Source organism: Podarcis bocagei (genome assembly GCF_964188305.1).
Source record: "Podarcis bocagei genome assembly, chromosome: 1".
Classification (NCBI taxonomy): Eukaryota; Metazoa; Chordata; class Lepidosauria; order Squamata; family Lacertidae; genus Podarcis; species Podarcis bocagei.
In genome coordinates this window covers 132216945-132241723 of record NC_138125.1, presented here as the reverse complement: position 1 = coordinate 132241723, position 24779 = coordinate 132216945, and the positions used below count along the sequence as shown (strand labels likewise).

General features: G+C 44.6%; 1 protein-coding gene across 3 annotated transcripts; it reads right to left on the bottom strand.

Annotated features, from left to right (window-relative positions):
- Positions 1 to 3073: 3073 nt before the first annotated feature.
- Positions 3074 to 24252, bottom strand: CD28 (CD28 molecule). 3 transcript variants are annotated; one of them, XM_081183738.1, is made up of 4 exons: positions 23861 to 24252; positions 11818 to 12168; positions 7683 to 7795; positions 3074 to 4158 (listed from the first exon to the last, which is right to left on the bottom strand). In XM_081183738.1, exons 1-4 carry the CDS (start codon positions 23913 to 23915, stop codon positions 4018 to 4020), a joined length of 660 nt encoding a protein of 219 aa, XP_081039864.1. In that variant the 5' UTR covers positions 23916 to 24252; the 3' UTR covers positions 3074 to 4017. The 3 variants fall into 3 exon arrangements, with proteins under 3 accessions (XP_081039864.1, XP_081039863.1, XP_081039865.1); XM_081183737.1 differs by having other exon boundaries at positions 7683 to 7801; positions 23861 to 24245; XM_081183739.1 differs by lacking the exon at positions 23861 to 24252 and adding an exon at positions 20915 to 21029 and having other exon boundaries at positions 7683 to 7801.
- Between the last annotated feature and the right edge of the window lie 527 nt (positions 24253 to 24779).

Sequence of the window (24779 nt, the reverse complement as noted above, 5' to 3'; positions counted from 1 at the left end):
GCTTCCGGGGCATGTGGCCAGCATGACTAAGCCGCTTCTGGCGAACCAGAGCAGCGCACGGAAACGCCGTTTACCTTCCCGCCAGAGCAGTACCTATTTATCTACTTGCACTTTGACGTGCTTTCGAACTGCTAGGTGGGCAGGAGCAGGGACTGAGCAACGGGAGCTCACCCCGTCGTGGGGATTCGAACCGCCGACCTTCTAATCAGCAAGTCCTAGGCTCTGTGGTTTAACCCACAGCGCCACCCACGTCCCACCTTGTAACAGTAAGTTACTATTAAAGGGTCTGTTCTTCTCACATTCCCAAAATAAAACATCCATCCCTTCTTTTATTAAACAAAACAAAACTCATGCACACAACTAACAAAACGCCCCATGTCCGCCGCAATATTTGGTGAGTGTCGTGCTCACTAGCATTCAAGAAGGATTTCATCTTTCTCATAAACACTAATCTCTGAATGAAACAAACCACATGGCCCCTAAAGCAACCGCATGGCTTCTGTAAATGCCTTGGAGAAGCATCTCCGCTGATAACAGGGAGGCTGAAAACACACACTGGAAGAGTAGAGGGGGCTCATACACAATACAATGCAAGAGGCGGGGGCGGGTGGGTTCTTGATGAGATCAGTAGCTATTGAGTACGCCATGTATCAAACATACCCTCCCCTCCCCCTGACAAGGAAGGGCAGGCAAATGAAAGTGATTTAAACAAGACAGGTCCTTCAGGGACATCATATTGGGTGATAAGGGATGGGAGGAAACAGATCGCGCTGAGCCAAAGGTTAGGGTGTGCATATGCCATCTAAATAATGAATTACACTGCTGGGGTGCTATTGCTGTTAAAAGCGGGTGGGTGCGCCATGAAAAAAGATACCACCTGTTTCTGTTGTAGCCTAAACAGCGCATCCTCTTGCCTTTCCTCTACTAAGCAGAAGGAATCGTGGGCAATACTTGTACAGTGGTACCTCAGGTTAAGAACTTGCCATATTTTTTGCTCTATAAGACTCACTCCTCCCCCCCAAAAAAAGTAAGGGGAAATGTGTGTGTGTGTTATGGAGCGAATGCAGGCTGCGCAGCTATCCCAGAAGCCAGAACAGCAAGAGGAATCGCTGCTTTCACTGCGCAGCAATCCCTCTTGTTGTTCTGGCTTCTGAGATTCAGAATTATTTTTTTTCTTGTTTTCCTCCTCCAAAAACTAGGTGCGTCTTGTGGTCTGGTGCGTCTTATAGAGCGAAAAATGCAGTGATTCATTCAGGAGGTCTGTTCTTAACGGGAAACTGTTCTTAACCTGAAGCACCACTTTAGCTAATGGGGCCTCCCGCTGCCGCTGCATGATTTCTGTTCTCATCCTGAGGCAAAGTTCTTAACCCGAGGTACTATTTCTGGGTTAGCGGAGTCTGTAACCTGAAGCGTATGTAACCTGAAGCGTATGTAACCCGAGGTACCACTGTATTAAACATGCTCTTGTTGAAAGTGGATCGAAGAGGATGGCATGAACCCACTTTATTTTGGGAGAGGGCATTTGCCCTTTTCATAATGGTGTCGGTGTTGACATCTTTCAGTCTTGAGAGACAATGGAGTTCTAAAAATAAATAAATAGTGATGCGCCCAGTGCCGGATTTATGTATAAGCTAAGCAAGCTATAGCTTAGGGCCCCACTCTCTTGGGGGCCCCAAAAAAATTTAAAGGAAAAAAACTGGATGTACATTTTCAAAATAGAAGATAAAAAACAAATAAAATAAAACCTACATACAGCAACAGTGTTTTGTGTTGTGTAGGCTCCTATGAGGTAAGTAATGGGCCCCGCCTGCTAGCCTGCTCCCTAAAATATCACCTGTTTGCTTATTTCTAACAGCAACAATTTGTTGTTGACAAAGGGCCACAATACCTTCAGTAGCTTAGGGCCTCATCAAACCTAAATCCAGCCCTGGATGCGCCTATAACAAAGGTGCTACCTAGGGGGAATGAGCGTATGCAAAAAATGACAAAAAAATTACGCACATCTTGATGCAAAATAAATTCATTGCTTCCTAGTCATTTCAAGTCGTACGTTGGCCTTGCTCTTCCTACATTCTTTCTGTGCTTTGTTTGACTCATTATTAATAATAATAATAATAATTTTTTATTTGTATCCCGCTCTCCCCAGCCGAGGCCGGGCTCAGAGGAGCTAACATCATAAAAACAACACAATAAGCATAAAAGCAGACACCAATTAATTAAAATACATCTTAAAATTATCTCAGATAAGTTAAAATCTGGGCAGGTGGCAATGATCAGGGTGGAACTGAGAGTGGCTAATAATTGCCATAAAGAAGGCTGATCGCCGAAGAATTGATGCTTTTGAATTATGGTCTGGAGGAGACTCTTGAGAGTCCCATGGACTGCAAGAAGATCAAACCTATCCATGCTGAAGGAAAGCAGCCCTGAGTGCTCACTGGAAGGACAGATCGTGAAGCTGAGGCTCCAACACTTTGGCTACTTCATGAAAAGAGAAGACTCCCTGGAAAACACCCTGATGTTGGGAAAGATGGAGGGCACAAGGAGAAGGGGACGACAGAGGACGAAATGGTTGGACAGTGTTCTCGAAGCTACCAGCATGAGTTTGACTAAATTGCGGGAGGCAGTGGAAGACAGAAGTGCCTGGCGTGCTCTGGTCCATGGGGTCACGAAGAGTTGGACACAACTAAACAACTAAACAACAATAATTGCCAGGAACAACTGTTTTCACTGATCATACAAGGACCTGTGAGCGGGTTGGGGTTCCTTCGGGCTTGTTTTATACAAAGGAAAGTAAGTCAAATGGGCAAGACTCGCCACAGGTGAGCAGGAAAGTTTGCAAGCCTCGCCAGACCAGGGTCGGTGTACAAGACACACACACACACCCCGGTACCTACTACCTACATTGCACTTGGGAACATTCGGTAGTGATGGGTGTGCCTGCTGAGGTGGTGCTAAGGATATGACAGCCTTAGTTGTTTCCTGTTCTGTAAGGCTCCTGTTGGTTCCTGTTCAGTAACGCATATGTCACACTTTCAAAGTTGTTAACTCATCAAGAAAATTAAAATCAACTTAGTTTTTTGCAATGTCGGGTTTTTTACTGGCAAAATGCCATTGTACGTCCTACATTTGCTACAAGTAGACAGCATTGAGGGAGGAAAAACCAGTTGCCTTTTCAATTCCAGGCTTCGCTTGGCTATAATTCCATGCATATATTGTGTCCAGACAGCAAGAAAGGAAAATATAATCCCTGTCGTTATCTCTCCTGGATCTCACTGGGAGCCAACCGCATGTGGGTCATCAGTTGATTAATTCTCTCTTCTCAGTTGAGGACGTTTTGTCTGCTCCTTTATGTAGGACATTGTCCAAGCCTTAGTGAAAGTCTGCAAATCTCAAGAGTGGTCTCATATGGCTGCACATTCCACTCTTCCTTAAAGGCTCTCTCAGAAATGACTTGCAGATTGATTGTTTTAGCAGTATGAGGAATTTGTTCATCAGCAGGGAAAGGGACTATGCAGAATTACATGGCAAAGCTATCCAACTAATCACTCACTTCGCTTACAATAGTATGATGTTCTTTATAATACTGGGCCAACTTAGCTGAATGCTCCTGATCTGTTAAACATATGTTTTAGACTCTCCCATTCGGTATTTCCCCTTTTGACATGAAAGACAACATATTTTTACCTCTGCTCTTTGCTTGGTGATTTGCCAGAGTTTTGGTACAATTTATACACATAATCCTAAGACTGAAGCAATCAAGAAATTGCATCAATGCTGATGGAACCAGCATTTGCGTAAGAGAGGTTTATGAGACTGTATTTACAATCCATTCTCAGTTTTTCTTCTTTTCCACCATCAATTTGAAGCATAACATAACAGTTTTTATCCTTCACAGTGCTGAGAACTCATTTTCGTGGGGATACCAGTGACCGTCGACAACAGGCGCGCTGAGCTAAGGGGTGAAATGTCCATTCATATTTCCCATTGTAGAGAACAGACCATTTATGTTACCAATTGTCATGGCTCCCATGATCGGTACGCAGTGTAGTTTCTTGCTGGGACACCTGGCGGTTGAGGTCTCCTCTGGGGAGCATTTGATTGCCAGGCAGTCATGTTGAAATAGTCATTCCGAACAATCTTATTCTTCTTGGTTTTCAGCTACAAAGAAAATGATGGAGGAGAGAGAATTTAATCATTGCAATGAACAAAATCCACTTTGCAAGGAGTGATGAAACAATTGTGTGTTGATAATTTTTCTGCATTTCTGGGTATTCTGCAGAGTAGAACTAAATTCAGTCCTTGTGCATCTCCTTACTGGAGAGATACAGTGGTACCTCGGGTTAAGTACTTAATTCGTTCCGGAGGACCGTTCTTAACCTGAAACTGTTCTTAACCTGAAGCACCACTTTAGCTAATGGGGCCTCCTGCTGCCGCTGGAGAACGATTTCTGTTCTCATCCTGAAGCAAAATTCTTAACCTGTGGTAATATTTCTGGGTTAGCGGAGTCTGTAACCTGAAGCGTATGTAACCTGAAGTGTATGTAACCCGAGGTACCACTGTATTGTGTAAAAATAATAAACAGGTGGGGGGAGGGGAATGGCGGTTGGTAGATGTGTACGTATTTAACATAAGCTGTACTACATGGAAATACTTGACATGCATTGTACTTTTTGTGTGGAGATTATGGCTCTAAAATTCTACTGATATAGTATCAGCTTCACTTAACTAGATACAGATTTAATTCGTTCCAGAGGTCCATTCTTAACCTGAAACTGTTAGCTAATGGGGCCTCCCGCTGCCGCTGCGCCGCCGGAGCACTATTTCTGTTCTCATCCTGAAACAAAGTTCCTAACCTGAGGTACTATTTCTGGGTTAGCGGAGTCTGTAACCTGAAGCGTATGTAACCTGAAGTGTATGTAACCCAAGGTACCACTGTACTCAGTACTGACAGCAAGAGAGGTACATGAGATTCCCCTTCACTTAATACCCAAAAGCATGGAAAGCAGATGTGTGGGTCACTTGCTCATCTTCTTATCATCACTTCCTTGCAAGTGTATGGAACAGCTGCAAAAAATGCACTGGTCTCTAGAGCTGAGCTAGCTAAATCCTCCGTTCCTTTGGCCTGATTCAGACATGCGGCCTTTACACTATTATTAGCCATTTCAAGAACAATTTTGCTTCTGCGGAGTGTGCTGCCACAATTACTTAACTAGAAAACCTGGATGGTTCTCAGCACAGTACACAGCAATGAAAGTGTCCCCTTGTGATGAAGGAGCCTAGAGAGCACAGCCACCCAACTTTCAACGAAAAATTGCCTTGAATCCGTACTTTAGCCCATGGGACGGAATTCAGTGTAGAGCTAAGGAGACTGTTCTGCCAACACAAGCATTTGTGTTTGCCTGATCTCTCCTCTCCCCCTCCCCTCCGAAAAACCACTCTTCTGGGGTTCTTCCGACACCCTTCCGATGGCTTTGGGAGAAAGAGGGGGACCCCACTAGCAGAATGGGTTAGTTGAATCCAGCCCATGGTTTGCACAATTGGGAGGGTGCACAAGTGGACCATAAAGAAGGCTGATCGCCGAAGAATTGATGCTTTTGAATTATGGTGCTGGAGGAGACTCTTGAGAGTCCCATGGACTGCAAGAAGATCAAACCGATCCATTCTGAAGGAAATCAGCCCTGAGTGCTCACTGGAAGGATAGATCCTGAAGCTGAGGCTCCAATACTTTGGCCACCTCATGAGAAGAGAAGACCCTGATGTTGGGAAAGATGGAGGGCACAAGGAGAAGGGGACGACAGAGGACGAGATGGTTGGATAGTGTTCTCAAAGCTACCAACATGAGTTTGACCAAACTGTGGGAGGCAGTGGAAGACAGGAGTGCCTGGCGTGCTCTGGTCCAGGGGGTCACGAAGAGTCGGACACGACTAAACGACTAAACAACAACAACAACATTCACCAAGATGCAGGCTCCTAAAATGGTAAGGAAGTTGGAGTTGAGGCTGAGTAGCATCACTGTACCATTTTTACTTCTTTAAAAAAATATATCATTATTATTATTATTATTCAGTTTATGTACCGCCCTTTATCAAAAGATCCCAGGGTGTTGTGCAACATTAAATATCTTTTGATGAGCACTCCAGTAATTCAACCACACTCCAGCCACTGAGTTTTGAATAGGGCCTATCTCCTAGCAGGGAACGAAAACTGGTGGGACGTAAGGCATTTCTGTAATATTTTTTATTTGCATATGTCCAAGTCGACATGTGTCAAGCAGCCAACCCCTGCAGCACTAGACTTGGAACACACCTGTCTCCGCAGCCTAAAGCAGCAGCGTACACCTCATGGCTCAATTTTCCTTCCCACTCTGCAGACAGGTTCAAATTTCATGACTTCAGCCCCTGTAATAGGTATGAGTTACTCGTGCGTAAACTGGTGCCTTTCTCGGTTAATTTGCCTTGTTAAACCTTTCTGACTGCGCAGCCCCTTCTCATCGTGGCTGCCTCAGTCACTGGCAGAATCCGTCAGTAGGCGTTTCTTGAACCTCTTCCAGCGTAAAAGTTGTTTGACACCCAGTCTCCTCCTCCTCTCACTGCGCGGGAGTCTTCTGCGCAGGGAAGGCATGGGTAGCAGAGGACCTGGGCTCTCCTCACTGATGTCCAGTGAAGAGTCCTGGAGCCCTCTCTCCAATTCCACCGTCTGCCCCCCTTTATCCCTGGTGTTGCGCTGATTGGCTTCCCCCTCTATTGAGCTGTTTCTCCCCCTGCTGCTGGGTCCTTCGCCAGCATCATCTGGGAGCCTCCCCTTCGCCTCTCGCTCCGATGTCAGTTCCCTGACAGCCCCCTTCCCCAAGGTGGGGTATGAGAGACAAATCCAACTGCCTTAGGATAACCAGCAGCCATCGAAGATCATTGAGCTAGGACTTTTGGCTATCAAACCATACAAAGAGAATTAGAAGATGGTCCAGATTTACCCAACCTGTTGCCCTCCAGATATTTTGGAGTCCATCATCCTTCTGTCCCAGCAACTATGGCAAGGGATCATGGGAGTTGTAGTCCAAAACATCTGGGCCATGGGGGTTCATGATCTAGAGAGCTCACCTCTTTGCTTGGCAAGGCAGAGTAGGATGCCCCGTAGCAGCATGGAAGTGCGCTAGCTTTTCCCATCTCCAAAATTAGATTATTGTTGCTCTTCTGCATTTACGTAAGTGTACCTCAAGTACCTTACGTACCTTACCTCAAGTACCTTACGTACCTTACCTCAAGTGTACCTTAGTGGGACGCGGGTGGCGCTGTGGGTAAAACCTCAGCACCTAGGACTTGCCGATTGCATGGTCGGTGGTTTGAATTCCTGCAGCGGGGTGCGCTCCCGTTGCTCGGTCCCAGCGCCTGCCAACCTAGCAGTTCAAAAGCACCCCCGGGTGCAAGTAGATAAATAGGGACCGCTTACTAGCGGGAAGGTAAACAGCGTTTCCGTGTGTGCTGTGCTGGCTCGCCAAAGCAGCTTCGTCACGCTGGCCACGTGACCCGGAAGTGTCTTCGGACAGCGCTGGCTCCTGGCCTCTAGAGTGAGATGAGCGCACAACCCTAGAGTCTGTCAAGACTGGCCTGTACGGGCAGGGGTACCATTACCTTTACCTTTTTACCTCAAGTACATGAAATAAGTGAGAAACAACCATTCCTTACCCAAGAATAGAAAAAAGCTGTTGTTGTTACGATACTGTAGAGAATAAGGACTCCGATAGCTGCTGCCATACCAATGAATACTGGTCCTTGTTGACATTGAGATTCTGGGGGTTCTGGGGCTTGACAGAGGGGAGAAAAGCTTTAAAACACATCTGCACAAACTATAAATGAAAAGCTATATTACCGTTATTCCTAGATCACATTTGATTTCAAAAAAGGAAACTTCCCCAAAATGAGGAGATTGGTTAAAAAGGAAGTTGAAAAAGTCAAGAGGGTCAGATCATACCAAAATGCTTGGGAGTTGTTTAAAAACACATTATAAGATACAGTCTTAGAATCCGTTCCGGAAGTCCGTTCGACTTTCGAAATGTTCAAAAACCCAATCAAGGCTTCTGATTGGCTGCAGGAAGCTCCTATGGGGCAGCTATGGCAACTATGGGGTTGCGGCGCTCATCTCATTTTCAAGCTAAGGGAGCCGGTGTTTGTCCACAGACAGCTTTCTGGGTCATGTGGCCAGCAGGACTAAAACGGTTCTGGTGGAATGGAACACCATGATGGAAGACAGAGCACACGGAAATGCTGTTTACCTTCCCATCGCAGTGGTACCTATTTATCTACTCGCACTGGTGTGCTTTCGAACTGCTAGGTTGGCAGGAGCTGGGACAGAGCAATGGGAGCTCATCCCGTTGCAGGGATTCGAACTGCCAACCTTCTGATCAACAAGCCCAAAAGTCTCAGTGGTTTAGACCACAGCTACTGCATACGAATTGCTGGAAAGCACAGGATGGCAGAGGGCTCTTGGACTCAGAGCTGTCCGTGGAGGCACAGGTCAACTCTGGGCCCAGGGTGGCAGTCAACCAACTCCATCCGGTATGCCTGCTAAACCCTACCTGCCTGCGGCCTGTCTTGCCAGAGTGGTGCATGCTATGGTTATCTCCTGCTTGGACTACTGCAATGTGCTCTACGTGGGGCTACCTTTGAAGCTGATTCGGAAATGGCCATTAATCTAGAATGCAGCTGCTAGACTGGAAGCAGCCGCTTGGACCACATAATACCAGTCTACCTGTTCGTTCCTGAGTACAATTCAAAGCCCTAAATGGCCTCAGCTCAGTATACCTGAAGGAGCGTCTCCACACCCATCGTTCAACCTGGACACTGAGATCCAGCTCCGAGGGCCTTCTGGTGGTTCCCTCATGCGAGAAGTGAAGTTACAGAGAAGAAGGAAGAGGACCTTCTCGGTAGTGACGTCCACCCTGTGGAATGCCCTCCCATCAGATGTCATAGAGTTAAACAAGTAAATAACTTCTTGTAGACATCTAAAGGCAGCCCTGTTTAGGGAAGCCTTAATGGTTGGTGTTTCCCCTTCCTTCCCCAGATGGGCAGAGTGTTGTTGTTGTTGTTGTTGTTACTCAGGTCCTGCTTGCGGGTTTCACACAGGCACCTGGCTCTTATTATGCTCTGATATACCCCATATATGGGACGCTAGGACTTGCCGATCAGAAGGTCAGTGGTTCGAATCCCCGTGATGGGGTGAGCTCCCATTGTTCGGTCCCTGCTCCTGCCAACCTAGCAATTCGAAAGCACGTCAAAGTGCAAGTATATAAATAGGTACCACTCCGGCGGGAAGGTAAACGGTGTTTCCATACACTACTCTGGTTCGCCAGAAGCGGCTTAGTCATGCTGGCCACATAACCCAGAAGCTGTACGCTGGCTCCCTCGGCCAATAAAGCAAGATGAGCGCCGCAAACCCAGCGTCAGCCACGACTGGACCTAATGGTCAGGGATCCCTTTACCTTTACCTATACCCCATATGGCTGCTACAAGATAAATTGAATGGATAATGTAGTGACCGTGAGCTAAACTTAAAGTTACGTTGGTGACATTATTTTTTTTAAAAAAAACATACTTAAGTTGTCCACATTTATTTTGAAAGAGAAGCAGCTGAAAAACCCCAGCCTAGAATTGGCTCTCATAGAATTGGAAGCGACTCTGGGGGCCTTCCATTCCCTAGAATGAAGGGATGTAATCCCATGGTCTCCCCATCCAATTTTAAACCATTCTGGACGCTGCTTAGCTTTGCAAATGTGCTAGCAGTTTTTGAGATGGGGGCTGCCCCAAAATTAGGAGGGGGCACTCCCCAAACTGTGACCTGACTTTAAAGGTACTTTTTATTGCAGCAGCACCTGAGTGGGGGGCAGAGGGACAGCAGAAGGGAGGTGTAGTGCTTTTTTGGAGGGGGGGGGAATGAAAACAGAATGGGGCTGCAGTCTGGACCAGAAGACTGGGGCTCCACAGCTGCCTTTTCTTTCGAAATAAAAGTAGCGTAATAATAATAATAATAATAATAATAATAATAATAATAATAATAATAATAATAATTTATTATTTGTACCCCGCCCATCTGGCTGGGTTTCCCCAGCCACTCTGGGCGGCTTCCAACAAAGATGAAAAATACACTAAAATGTCACATATTTAAAACTTCCCTGAACAGGGCTGCCTTCAGATGTCTTCTGAATGTCAGGTAGTTGTTTATCGCTTTGACATCTGCTGGGAGGGCGTTCCACAGGGCAGGCACCACTACCGAGAAGGCCCTCTGCCTGGTTCCCTGTAACTTGGCCTCTCGCAGTGAGGGAACCGCCAGAAGGCCCTCGGAGCTGGACCTCAGTGTCCGGGCAGAACGATGAGGGTGGAGACGCTCCTTCAGATATACTGGACCGAGGCCGTTTAGGGCTTTAAAGGTCAGCACCAACACTTTGAATTGTGCTCAGAAACGTACTGGGAGCCAATGTAGGTCTTTCAAGACCGGTGTTATATGGTCTTGGCGGCCGCTCCCAGTCACCAGTCTAGCTGGATTAGTTGTAGTTTCCAGGTCACCTTCAAAGGTAGCCCCATGTAGAGCTCATTGCAGTAGTCCAAGCGGGAGATAACCAGAGCATGCACCACTCTGGCGAGACAGTCTGCAGGCAGATAGGGTCTCAGCCTACGTACCAGATGGAGCTGGTAAGCAGCTGCCTTGGATACAGATTTGACCTGTGCCTCCATGGACAGCTGTGAGTCCAAAATGACTCCCAGGCTGCGCACCTGGTCCTTCAGGGGCACAGTTACCCCATTCAGGACCAGGGAATCCTCCACACCTGCCCGCCTCCTGTCCCCCCAAAACAGTACTTCTGTCTTGTCAGGATTCAACCTCAATCTGTTAGCCACCATCCATCCTCCAACCGCCTCCAGACACTCACACAGGACCTTCACCGCCTTCACTGGTTCTGATTTAAAAGAGAGGTAGAGCTGGGTATCATCCGCATACTGATGAACACCCAGCCCAAACTTCCTGATGATCTCTCCCAGTGGCTGCATGTAAATGTTGAAAAGCATGGGGGAGAGGACAGAACCCTGAGGCACCCCACAAGTGAGAGCCCAGGGGTCTGAACACTCATCCCCCACCACCACTTTCTGAACACGGCCCAGGAGGAAGGAGCAGAACCACTGTATGACAGTGCCCCCAGCTCCCAGCCTCTCAAGACGGTCCAGAAGGATGTTATGGTCGATGGTATCAAACGCCGCTGAGAGATCCAGCAGAACTAGGAAACAGCTCTCACCTTTGTCCCTAGCCCGCCGGAGATCATCAACCAGTGCGACCAAGGCAGTTTCAGTCCCATGATGAGGCCTGAATCTCGACTGGAAGGGATCCAAATGGTCCGCTTCTTCCAGGCATGCCTGGAGTTGTTCAGCAACCACTCGCTCAATCACCTTGCCCAAGAATGGAAGATTTGAGACTGGGCGATAATTGGCCATTGTGGATCCAGGAGACAGGTGGTTGGCTTCACTCGTCCAAGCAGCCTGTCCACATCCTCGGAGGTAACAGGTTGGAATTGATCCCACGCAACTTGACTAGACAGGACTCTAGCACTCTCCCGCCCTGGCCCTGCTCCCACGGTGGAGTCTACTTCTTCCCAAATCTGAGCGATTTTATCTGCAAAAAACTTTGCAAAATTCTGTTAAGGGAACTCGCTGTTCGTTGAGAAAGTATTGGTTTGCATTTGGCAAGGGGGGTAGACATTTCTAGATGCCCAATTTAAATACTAGTAGCCCTAGCTTGAGTGATTTGGGGGATATGCAAGGAATTTCATATTTGTACCTTTCACGTGAACTAAAGTGCCAAGGCTTTCGTTGACTTCGTACGGCGGTGGCTCAAAGACCTCAATTTTGCAGCTGTAAATGTCCGTTTGATTGGCATGTAGGCTCTGCAGGTTAAAGGTGACTTCCTTTTCTGTCTTGAACGCAACTTGGCAGCTGATTTCCGGACCGTATTTGGTAATATTATGGGTGCTGTTCTTGTAAATGGAGCAGACTTCCACCCTTTCTACTCCTTTACGGAGCAAGGCTCTGAATGCCTCTATTTTCTTTCCGTTAGATGTGTAGTTGCAGAATATCTTGGCACTTTCGCTCATTAGGCGCAGAGGTCTCTGTTGCACTAAAATATTCGCTTCTGAGGGTGGGAGAAAGAGAGAAACAAATGTTGTTAGGCAGTGGTGGCACCAGAAGGAAGGAAAATATTAAGCTGGGGGAAGAGCGGAGCAGGTTTTGTTTTGTATTATTAAACCTTTCCAAAGAGAAACATTGCTGCATTTCATAACAGTGCTTTGTTCCTAAATATATTTACTTGGAAGTAACTTAAGTAGCTACCAGCCTTAATTAGGACATTGATATAAGATTGCATGAGAAGAAAAAAGAGAGAGATTTTTAGCATGAGCTGCTGCTAAAAGTGCAACTCTTCTTGAATGGGGAAGGGATATTGAAAACCTTTGTTGTTAATAATAATAATAATAATAATAATAATAATAATAATAATAATAATAATAATAATAATTAATTAATAAATAAATAAATAAATAATTTTATTTATATCCCGCCCTCCCCAGCTGAAGCCGGGCTCAGGGCAGCTAACAACAATAAAATAGTACAACATTCTAAAATCATTTCATTATAAAATTAATTCAAATCAAATTGATGGCAACCATTAGGATAAAGTTTTGTGAAGATTGCCAAAGGAGGGAGTCAGGCTGTGCCTCAGCCAAAGGCCTGGTGGAACAGCTCTGTCTTGCAGGCCCTGGAGAAAGATGTCAAGTCCCGCAGGGCCCTAGTCTCTTGTGACAGAGCATTCCACCAGATCGGAGCTACAGCCAAAAAAGCCCTGGCTCTAGTTGAGGCCAGTCTAACCTCTCTGTGGCCTGGGACCTTCAGGATGTTTTTGTTTGAAGACCGTAAGTTCCTCTGTGGGACATACCAGGAGAGGCGGTCCCGTAGGTACGAAAAACAAAAACAAAAAACCCCAAGATTCAGGAACTATTATAAACTTGGCTAGGGGGATAACTTGTCCTAACTTCTCCTTAAGCAGTCTGCATAAGACTGCCCTAAGTTTTAGGACCAGGCATGCTTAAGCAAAACAGGACAGAAAAACACTTTATTCAAAAGTTAGCGGCTCCAAATGTCATCAAAGATCTTCTGGATGAAGCTCATGGCCTGTGAACATAGATCAGGTCCTGGGAAACAAAGGAACCCCTCCTTGATTTGGGGGGTGAAAAATTCCCCGCTGTCAAATAAATGAGAATCAGGTTGCTTTCACAGCAGAGCTCTTTACTGCTGTGGCAGCATTGCTTTTTCCACACACAGCTGGAAGCGCAATTCAAACTGTGGTTTTACACAGTTTGAATGTATAGCTATGTTATCTGACGATACCCAGTGTCGTGGCCAAGATTTGTCTATAAGGTCTACTCAGATGAGGTCATTCGGTGTTAATCTGCAGCCAACTCCTTGCCATTTTTGCTTCGGTTATTGCTTCCTGTTCAGTGCTGCTGAAAGTTTAATGATTGATTCCCCCTTAATTAGTCCATTCCTATTCCCTGTAGGATCAGTGGGAGATTCGTTACTGATTTTATTTATTAATTAATTTATCTAAAATATTTTAGTGCCATCTAGAATTAGTTTGCAATAAAAGGGGGGGGGAGAAAAATTGCACTACAGGGAAATTTGCCCTTTTAAAGGGCAATTAAAAGGCCATTCTTCAGTAGGGATGTAAGGAGTCAGAGACGTTCATCCTGCCCTGTGTTCATTGCAATCAATGCTGTTTCTGTTCCACTGCTATTTGACTTCTGCTAAAACCTGTATCACTTGTCTTACTGTCCGCTGGAGCCAAAACTAGCATAATTCTAATTATGTAATGAAATTCAATGTGTTTCAATGGAAAGGAAATGTCAGCAACAATGCAAAAAAGAATGCAATTATTTACATAATGTTTGTGGGCTAAAGAAACAACAATAGCGAATATTGCAAATATTCGCTTCTGTCATTTCCATCTCTGACCTCGGATGAACACGCAAAACTTATGTCCATTTCTGACATGATCTTTTTGATATCCTGGTTCTTCAGTAATGCTGTTGCAGCACTGCGCAGGAAACAATAAGAAGGCAAAAAGCTGTAAGAAGGAAGCTGCTAATGAAAGGTACAGAAGCCCTGAAAAGCCTTAACAGCACTTTGCCAATCCACGCACATTGGAGAGATGGCCAATATTCTTATTTATTGATAAATTTATTTTACCACAAACGAGGTCTGCACAAAGTTGGGACGACAATGCAGAAAATGCCAGATGGCAATAATCTGCCATCATTTTAAAAACTTGGTGAGCAAATAATCCCTCTTCAGCTAAAAAGCCAGTGAGTGGGGAAGCAACCTCAGGATCCAACATTATGGGATGTATCCAAGGCTAGTTATAATCAGAGTAGACCCAATGAAATTTACGGACATACCGACATAAGTTCATTAATTTCAGCAGATGTATTCTGAGTAGAACTTAGTTGGCTACAACTCCATGTTACATTTACTGCCTGAAATCAAGTCTTTAGATTTAATTTTATTTCTTCTAGATCTTATAACATATAGGACTGTGATCAAAACGTAATATAAAGTACCATTTTGGCACCATTGCTTGTCTTCCCTCATCCATCTGCAGCTGTATTTAGAGTACAACTGTCAAAGGTTGAAATCTCCTAAATCTCTGTATATTGTCTCTCATTGTCAAAAACTGTAATGCATCTACCACAGCTGAGAGGCCGAGTGAAAATAATAATAATAATAATAATAATAATAATAATAATAATAATAATAATATTTATTTATTTATTTATTTATTTATTTATTATACCCTGCCCATCTGACCAGGTCTCCCCAGCCACTCTGGGTGGCTCCCAGCAGATTATTAAAAACACGATAAAACAACAAACATTAAAAACTTCCCTAAACAGAGCTGCGTTCAAAAAGTCAGATACTTGTTTATTTCCTTTACATCTGAAGGGAGGGCGTTCCACAGGGCGGGTGCCACTACCGAGAAGGCCCTCTGCCTGGTTCCCTGTAACCTCACTTCTCGCAGTGAGGGAGCCGCAAAAAGGCCCTCGGAGCTGGACCTTTAAGTTCATCCGTAACGTGCATCAGAGCAAGCTGTTGCAGGACCTGGAAGTCGAGGCTCATCAGTGAACCCCTTCAAAGCATTCTTGGACCATCTTATGTCCCTGAGCTAGAACAGCTGAAGGACAGGACCCAGCTTCATTCCGATACTCTTGACTACAAGACAACAGCTCTCTGCAAAGATAGGATCCTTTCATAAGCTGCATGTTTATAGGCAGAAATCAAATCCATACATGCAAGCAGCCGTTGGAGATCTATTCCTAGGACCTGGATCGACAGGCGTTCCCTTTTCTGAAGGGGAAAAAATGCTGGATCATAAGTTGTTTATGCAGGTGCACAAACAACCACCCACCCACACCCACACTACAGTGGTACCTCATGTTACAGACACTTCAGGTTACATACGCTTCAGGTTACAGACTCCGCTAACCCAGAAATAGAACCTCAGGTTAAGAACTTTGCTTCAGGATGAGAACAGAAATCGTCCTCCAGCAGCGCGGCAGCTGGACCATAAAGAAGGCTGATCGCCGAAGAATTGATGCTTTTGAATTATGGTGCTGGAGGAGACTCTTGAGAGTCCCATGGACTGCAAGAACAAACCGATCCATTCTGAAGGAAATCAGCCCTGAGTGCTCACTGGAAGGACAGGTCCTGAAGCTGAGGCTCCAATACTTTGGCCAACTCATGAGAAGAGAAGACTCCCTGGAAAAGATCCTTATGTTGGGAAAGATGAAGGGCACAAGGAGAAGGGGACGACAGAGGACGAGATGGTTGGATAGTGTTCTCGAAGCTACCAGCATGAGTTTGACTAAACTGCGGGAGGCAGTGGAAGACAGAAGTGTCCGGCGTGCCCTGGTCCATGGGGTCACGAAGAGTCGGACACGACTAAACGACTAAACAACAACAAGTGCAGCGGCAGCAGGAGGCCCCATTAGCTAAAGTGGTGCTTCAGGTTAAGAACAGTTTCAAGTTAAGAACGGACTTCCGGAATGAATTAAGTACTTAACCCGAGGTACCACTGTATTAACATGCTACTCAAAATGACAATGGGGTGCTTGTGAGGAGTGTGTGTGTGTGTGTGTGTGTGCGTGCGTGTGTGTAGAGAGAAGAGAGCCTCACAAACAAATGATAAAAGTTTGCTGCTCTGGTGGGGGTGGGCATTAACCTCTTCCCACAAACTGAGCGGAAGAACATGCTGCAACAGCGGCTTTCAAATGACTTGCACATCATCATCATTCCAGGTGCCTCTAGGCCAGCACCCTGTTTTCAATAATGGCCAGCATGAAGGTCCCAGGAAGCACTCCTGCAAGGCTCGGAGACCGTAGCATCCATCCAGATTTAAATAATAGCATTCCTTGCTCCGTAAGTGGGAGATGAAGAAGGTTGGGTCGAGGAAGCAGGGATTGCCTCATTGCAAGAAGCACAAAGGCGGTTTTGCACCCTCTCATTAACAGGAGGAGAGGACTACAGTGGTACCTCGGGTTACAGACGCTTCAGGTTACAGACGCTTCAGGTTACAGACGCTTCAGGTTACAGATGCTTCAGGTTACAGACTCCGCTAACCCAGAAATAGTGCTTCAGGTTAAGAACTTTGCTTCAGGATGAGAACAGAAATTGCGTGGTGGTGGTGCAGTGGGAGGCCCCATTAGTGAAGAAGAGTTTGGATTTGATACCCCGCTTTATCACTACCCTAAGGAGTCTCAAAGCGGCTAACAATCTCCTTTCCCTTCCTCCCCCACAACAAACACTCTGTGAGGTGTGTGAGGCTGAGAGACTTCAGAGAAGGGTGACTGGCCCAAGGTCACCCAGCAGCTGCAAGTGGAGGAGCGGGAAATCGAACCTGGTTCACCAGATTACGAGTCCACCGCTCTTAACCACTACACCACACTGGCTCTCAGGTTAACCTGGTACTTCAGGTTAAGAACAGATTCAGGTTAAGAACGGACCTCTAGAACGAATTAAGTTCTTAACTCGAGGTACCACTATATTGCTAAACTGTTAATATTCCCTTCTTAGGCAAGGTGCTGGAGAGTGACCCAGCACTGGTGAAAGGTCCAGGTGGCTTCAGTTGCTATTTCAGGCTGGTTCACCAACTATTGCCCTTCCTGGACAGAGATCCTTGGCTGCAGTGCTCCATGCACTGGTAACCTTGGGACTAGACTGCTGCAAGGCGCTCTACGTGGGGCTGCCCTTGGAAATGGTTTAGAGGTTAAAACTGATACAGAATTCAGTAGCTAGAATGCTAGCAGGCACCACTGACCAAGTGTCAAAGATCTCCACTGGTTGCTGATACACTTCCAACCGCGACTCAGAGTACTTGGGCCTCAAATAACGGAAGGAGCAGCTCCTCCTATACAGCCTTACTCAAGTATGAGGCATATCGTTTAACAACGTGACCGAGCATCAAAATGCATCGTTCGCTGTTTTGCCATAAGCAAAACGGTAAGGAGCCATGTCCGAATTGGTATTTAAAATTACTTTTAAGTGAAAGCAAGAGCCCTTTCGCCCATTTTTAATGGTTTGTTCTTTGTCTAAGGTGGCCTGGTGATTTTTACTGCTTTAGTCAACTAGCTGCACTTTGATTTTGAGCCTCTGCCTTCTCTGAGACTTTAAAAAAAAATCAAATTTATAAACATAATACAGATTATATCTGTATGCAACAACAGCAGCTAGAGTTTTGGTAGTCCAAAAGTGGAAGTTACAGGAGATTCCGACTGTAAGGGAATGGCAGATAAAGCTGGTCGAATATGCTGAAATGGCCAAATTGACACACAGAATTCGCAATCAGGAGGAGACGAAGTACCAAAAAGAATGGAGTAAATTTATGGTTTATATAAGTGAGAACTGTAGAAATTTGAAAACATTGGCAGGATTGAATTAAATCTTATGTCACGGTGTAATTTTTAATCAATGAAACTGTGAATTATAGACTGGAATAAGAAAACTTGTGGAAGGGAAGGACGGAAGTCAACGCCTCTATGGAGCACAAAGTAGGATATATGTAATAAGACCTGATGTTTTTGTTGGTTGGTGTTGGTGTTCTTAAATCTCAATAAAAAGCATTTGAAAATAAAATGTGAAATCTTGTTGACCAAAAAAAATCAAACTTAAGCTTTGCATGGAAGACATAAGATGGAGACCACACCTCTCTGCTGATTTACATGTTGGCTGCAATCCTACACACAGGTTGTTATTGTTACTACTACTACTATTAATTTATACCCCGCCCATCTGGCTAGGTTTCCCCAGCCACTCTGGGAGGTTCCCAACAGAATATTAAAAACACGATAAAACATCAAACACTAAAAACTTCCCTAAACAGGGCTGCCTTCAGATGTTTCCTAAAAGTCAGATAGCTGTTTATTTCCTTGACATCGGATGGGAGAGCGTTCCACAGGGCGGGCACCACTACCGAGAAGGCCCTCTGCCTGGTTCCCTGTAACTTGGCTTCTCGCAGCAAGGGAACCGCCAGAAGGCCCTCGGCGCTGGACCTCAATGTCCGGGCAGAACGATGGGGGTGGAGATGCTCCTTCAGGTCTACTGGACCGAGGCCATTTAGGGCTTTAAAGGTCAGCAACCAACACTTTGTATTGTGCTCAGAAACGTACGGGGAGCTGATGTAGGTCTTTCAGGACCGGTGTTATATGGTCTCGGCAGCCACTCCCAGTCAGACTATCTGATTCCCACTGCCTTCAACTGTTGCCCTGCTCACGTGCATATAAGGTACATGTAATTTGAGATGCATATAAGGTACATGTAATTTGAGAGTCAGGGGCAGCACACAACAAGCTACATGCAACCCTAGCTCAGCCTCTGCTTGAAATTCATCTCAAGTAGGTGCCCCGGGTCATCTTCCCTATCAAATTTGCTCCCCGCAAGCTGCTTTTTGCCCGACTTGGGGAAAGCACATCGGTGTTACGTAGGTGACTGAATGTTTTCTGCACAAAAGGCAAATAATGGTTTCAGGGAGGGTGGAATTTAGGTTGGAGAGACCGTGCCATGCTTCCACCTCTCACATGGCTCTGATTATGAAGAGAACTTGATTTAAAAACAATGTGGAAGAAATTTTATGTCTCAGGGTCAGTTGCGAAGCTGATTGTAGATGCTTCAGGCTTGACAATGCTTAATTAACTAATGGACCCTTTCTCCACAAGGTGCAGTAGTTGCAGCTTAGATGGCATTAGAAATATGTCTAGGGATGGGATGATCAATGGTTATTGGACAGAATTGCTAATAGAACCATCTTGTTGAGAGGCAAGGTGTCTCTGAGGGGATTCAGAACCTTCAAGAAGCTTCCGGATGAATCTGGTTGTTGAAATAGAGCTGAAGGAGATGGCGGAAATGACTGGCAGAATCCGAGATCAGGGAGAAGAGTTGGTGGAAGAAGACTGGAGGAAATTTAAAATGTATTTGCAGAAATATTGTAAAATTTTTGAATGTTGAGGACATTGAAATGAATTGCAGGGGTTTTAGCAACAAGGTAAAATGCAAGCTTGGATTAATAATTAGATAGACTAACAGGACATGAATTTGCTGAACTAACTCTTAAAAGGGATACAAAAATGGGAGACGCGAGGGAGTCAGGAAAATAAGTTAATCAAAGAGGAGAAATTAAGAAAGAAAGAATTTTTGTCTTTTTATATGTGCTTTTTTCTTTTCTTTTTTGTGTTTAATGTCTGTATTTCTGCATTTTGTAATTTTGTATCTTTTTCATTTTTTGTATTTTTCTAAACTTTTTAATGGATAAAACCTAATAAAATATTATTAAAAAAAGAAAAAGAAATAGAGCTGAAGGAAGGAAGGGAGATCAGGGTCTATTGGTAGATCTCTGGGTGATTTACAGTCGATCGGCAAGGATTTCCAACTCCCAGTTGTTTGACAACATCAGCAACAAAATGACCCTCCCTCTCAGAAATCATAAAATAGACTGTTTATTTATTTTATATATTTATTAAATTTGTATCCCATCCTATACCCATAGATCTCAGGGCGGTTGACAACATGAAATCACAATATAAAAACAAACAAACAGAAAATGCATAAATGAAAACAAAGACAAAGCAATGGTCCCCGCTTCCACAAGAGATTTTTAAAAGGGCGTTGGGTGTCAATCGGCCAAAGGCCTGGTTAAAGAGGAATGTTTTTCGCTTGGCGCCTAAAGATGTAAAATGAAAGCGCCAGGTAAACCTCCCTGGGGTGAGTATTCCACAAATGGGAAATGAAGGAAGCTGAGAATAACCAGGATTGTGGTTGTTTTTGCGTACAAGGATTGTGCACTCCAGTTCTGATACTCCAAAGAAAATCTGGGGCTTAAACAAAAATCCTCAGAGCTCTGTAATTCTCTTTTGCCGCAGGCTCTGATGAGTGAATCCTGAGGTTCTAATAAAAAAATAGATCTTGCAAGCCTGAGGTCTCCCCACCTCTGACCTATATGTGGACTGACCCAGAATGCTAACTCTTATATTCTTAACAAAATGTGAGCATTCTCATGTGTGCAGTTTAATGGTGAGAGCCAGAGGTTTGTGCAAACTGAGTTCTTTGACTTTATTTCTTAAATTTGTGTACCACCCTTCATCAGAAGATTTTGGGGCGCTTCACAGAATGAGGAAAACTCAGCTTTGCATTTGGAAAACCTGAGGTGAAATAGCTTATTTACTCTGGAGATTGCATACAACCAGAATTATTTTTCTCCCCCAAGGACAATCAGTCCACAATTTCTATATTGACTAGTTTCTACATTTAAGATCCAAACCAGCCATTTTGAAATCACCTACCTTGCACCATTGGTTAGGTAAAGCATCATCACTGATTCTACCTGCATCTCCACCCCCATCGTTCTGCCCGGACGCTGAGGTCCAGCGCCAAAGGCCTTCTGGCGGTTCCCTCACTGCGAGAAGCAAAGCTACAGGGAACCAGGCAGAGGGCCTTCTCGGTGGTGGCGCCCGCCCTGTGGAATGCCCTCCCATCAGATGTCAAAGCGATAAACAACTACCTGACATTCAGAAGACATCTTAAGACAGCCCTGTTCAGGGAAGTTTAATGTGTGATATTTTAGTGTATTTTTGGTCTCTGTGGAAGCCGCCCAGAGTGGCTGGGGAAACCCAGCCAGATGGGCGGGGTACAAATAACAAATTATTATTATTATTATTATTATTATTATTATTATTATTATTATTATTATTACAGCTATTTTAGAAATAAGGCTCTGTGGTTTGCAGAAGGACATCATGCAATAAGTACACTAATGCATTGGGACTTGATGTGGGGACCCAACACGAGCCGGTGAATTTGCTGCATCGCAATGACTTTGGTGTGGCCCACAGTGGTTATTAAATACTTACTTCATTATCTTTCATCATCATTACTTTATGAGACCATTTAAAGGCAGCTGCTGTTAATTTGCTCTCTGGAGGTGTGATCTGTTCATTTATAATATCCCAGTTCTCTTCTGCTTAGTTTGACAGAGAAAGCTGTGAATTATAAATCTGAACGAGGGATAAGGAGCTAAAGGACATGCGCTCCCAAGAAATATGCAGGAGTGGAAGTGAAGGAATTCAAAAAGGTTCTACAGTGTCAAAAAGTTGTCCTAAATGTCAACAATCCTTTCCTCAATAACTATACTGAAAAGAGGGTGCATTCACTTTCATTTTTGTGATTTCTCCCTGTAAGTATCAACATTATTCTGCCCTTTGGAACAAAGTTTAGAAGTAGCAGTCACACCAGGGACTTCAGAAATTCGAGCTTTGATAAACTAATAAAAACAAGTCTTTAATGGGTCTCAAGAACAGAGTAGCATTTAGAGCATCACAAAAGCAGCATTTAAGGGGTGATAACACGGGGGGCGGACTAACTATGTAGGAACAATTCAAAATCTGAAAGATGTGCTGAAATCTTTTTTCAAAATCCTGAATGGGCTGTTTCTGATGCCTGGAATGTGTGCAAATATGATGCTAGTTTATGCTATATATCAGGGCTGTCCAACTTCCAAGAGACTGCAATCTACAACCACTATAAAAATACTGGCAATAATCTACCCATTGGATTGGATTGACCAGAGTTGTTGAGCAAATTCAAGTGGATTTGGTGATCTTGTGCAACAAACCAACTCAGGAATAAAAATTGAACTGTTTGCAGTAAGGAAAGTGATGGGGGGGAACTGCTGGAAAGTGTGGGATAACAGTTGCTTTATGAAGTGGTTTGTTGCCCACAAACAAATTAGAATGAATTATCAACAATTAATGGGTGCTGTATAATAATCCCACTTCATGCAAAAAAAAATCACAACAAATGCTCGCTAAACCTGAAAGCTGATAATCGCTCACAAGGACTGTGACCAAACTATATATCTGTTAATTTTCAAAACACCGCAGACAGCAAACTTCCAGTGGAAACAAAGATATCAATTAACCAAATACTGTTTTATGCAACCTTAATGATGGGCACACTATAGAAAATAAGTAACCAGAAGGTATATTATATGACACGTATCCAAGCAAATCTTCAAATGCAACCAAACTGAGGTCTTCATGCTATTCATTTGTGATATTTGTTGCACATGTATCCTATTCTTCCTCCAAGAAGCCCAAAGCAGCTTATTCCTTATCTGGGCAGCGTACAGAACAAAGATCTGCTTAGCTTCAGCAACTTTTAAAAAAGCATCATTTGCCACAGACCCTTCTCAAGAAATACAAACTGGTGATTAAAGCTAACTCAGTTACTAATTTTTTGCCCATCTCCAGAAATGGCACCCTTTATTTCAATCCCTTTTCTTTTTTTTTGCAAGGCAGCCGAGTCCTAATCCAGCTTGTTCTGAATTAATATGGTTTACACCCAAGTAAAATGCAAATAACTAACAAGATCAAACAAATTGGCCTAAACCCTGAAAATCTTTTTATTGGAATTCTGAACAAGGCAAAAGCAATTATCACTCAGAGACTTTACGATGTTGAATTACAACAAGAAGGCGCCCTACTCCCGGAGACGTATAGATGTTTAAAAGCTTGGCCTAATTTTGCAGCTGCCCCTTACTTAACTAACATCACTAACGAAGCCTATAGATGGGCTTTCTCTAGAGCCCGCTTTGAGACAATGCCCTCAGCAGTGCTGTACGGCAAATTCACGCGGGTACCAATGCATGCGCGTCTCTGCTCCTGTATGTCTAATAAGGTAGAATCTGTCACACGCATTCTTCTATTTTGCGACTTTTATAGTGAAGAATGAGCTCAACTTATTTTGCCACTTTTATCAAAATTTATACCCCTACAACATTATTTGGAATCCTCCCCCGAAATTCTACGGAAATACCTCCTGGAAGATTCCTCAAGCGCAATATCATATGAGGTGGCTAAAATTTGCACTTTAGTAATTAGGAAGCGTAAATCTCCTCTGTTGAATGGCACACTGCGAAGTTCCCTTGTGTAATCTTTTTCTCTTCTGATGTTGTTGTTGATTTCTTGTTGTTTGATCTTGTGGTGTTTAGTGTTACTGGCTTTTGCCACAATAAAACTTGAAACTTGAAACGCCCAAGTAAAGTGGCATAGAATATAGCCATTAACAGTGGAACAGTCTCCCGCTGGAGGTTGTGGACTATCCTTCCTTGGATGTTTTTAAGCAGAAGTTGGAAGGCTATCTGTCATGGATGCTTTAGCAGGGGGTTGGAATGGATGACCCTTGGGGTCCCTCCCACCTCTATATGGGAGAGAGAGAGAGAAACGACTTACCTGTTAGGCTGTCAGGCTGAATTAGACTGAGTGCAGTAAGGATCCACAAGATCATGGTGCGAAAGGGTGGGCTGGGAATCTTCGCCCCGTAGAGACAGAGAAGACCGAGGAGGTAAAAAAGCAAATTGACTTTTCAGGTCAGAAAGCATGCACCTCGCAGATTTCCGCCTCATCTTTTCCTCTGAGCGGCATACAGGAAACAGAGTTCCAACAGGAAGCAGGGCTCTTTGATGACTTCACCATTTTGTCTTTGTTTATTCACCCTCTCTCTTTTCTACACCTCTTTTTCAGATCAAGTTGCTCAGTCATAGGTAAACGACAGCCTGTTCTGAATTTGGCAGGAAGGAATTGCCAGCTCCCCAAACGTACCTGAACATGATAGTTTGGAGCTCAGTTAGACTAGACAGTGGTATCCGAGGCAAATATTAATTTTGTTTCTCTTGAAAGACCACTGCAGCCCATCCATGGACCATAATCCTGAAGCAAACTGGGTCTCATCTGGTTTTTTCCACTCGCCTGTCTCCCTAGGCAGTGGAATACTAGGATACTCCCTAGTATCTGTATCCCTAGGAACGGAAACCTGCTGCCACCATAGCATATGGTTACCAGATTTTTTTCAATGAATCCGGGGACACTTTTTTTTTTTTTAAAGCTGAGTAAACTACAGAGCCTAGGACTTGCTGATCAGAAGGTCAGCAGTTCTAATCCCCGTGACGGGGTGAGCTCCCATTGCTCTGTCCCTGCTCCTGCCAATCTAGCAGTTCAAAAGCACGTCAAAGTGCAAGTAGATAAACAGGTACCGCTCCGGCGGGAAGGTAAACGGCGCTTCCATGCACTGCTCTGGTTCGCCAGAAGCGGCTTAGTCATGCTGGCCACATGACCCGGAAGCTGTACGCTGGCTCCCTCAGCCAATAAAGCA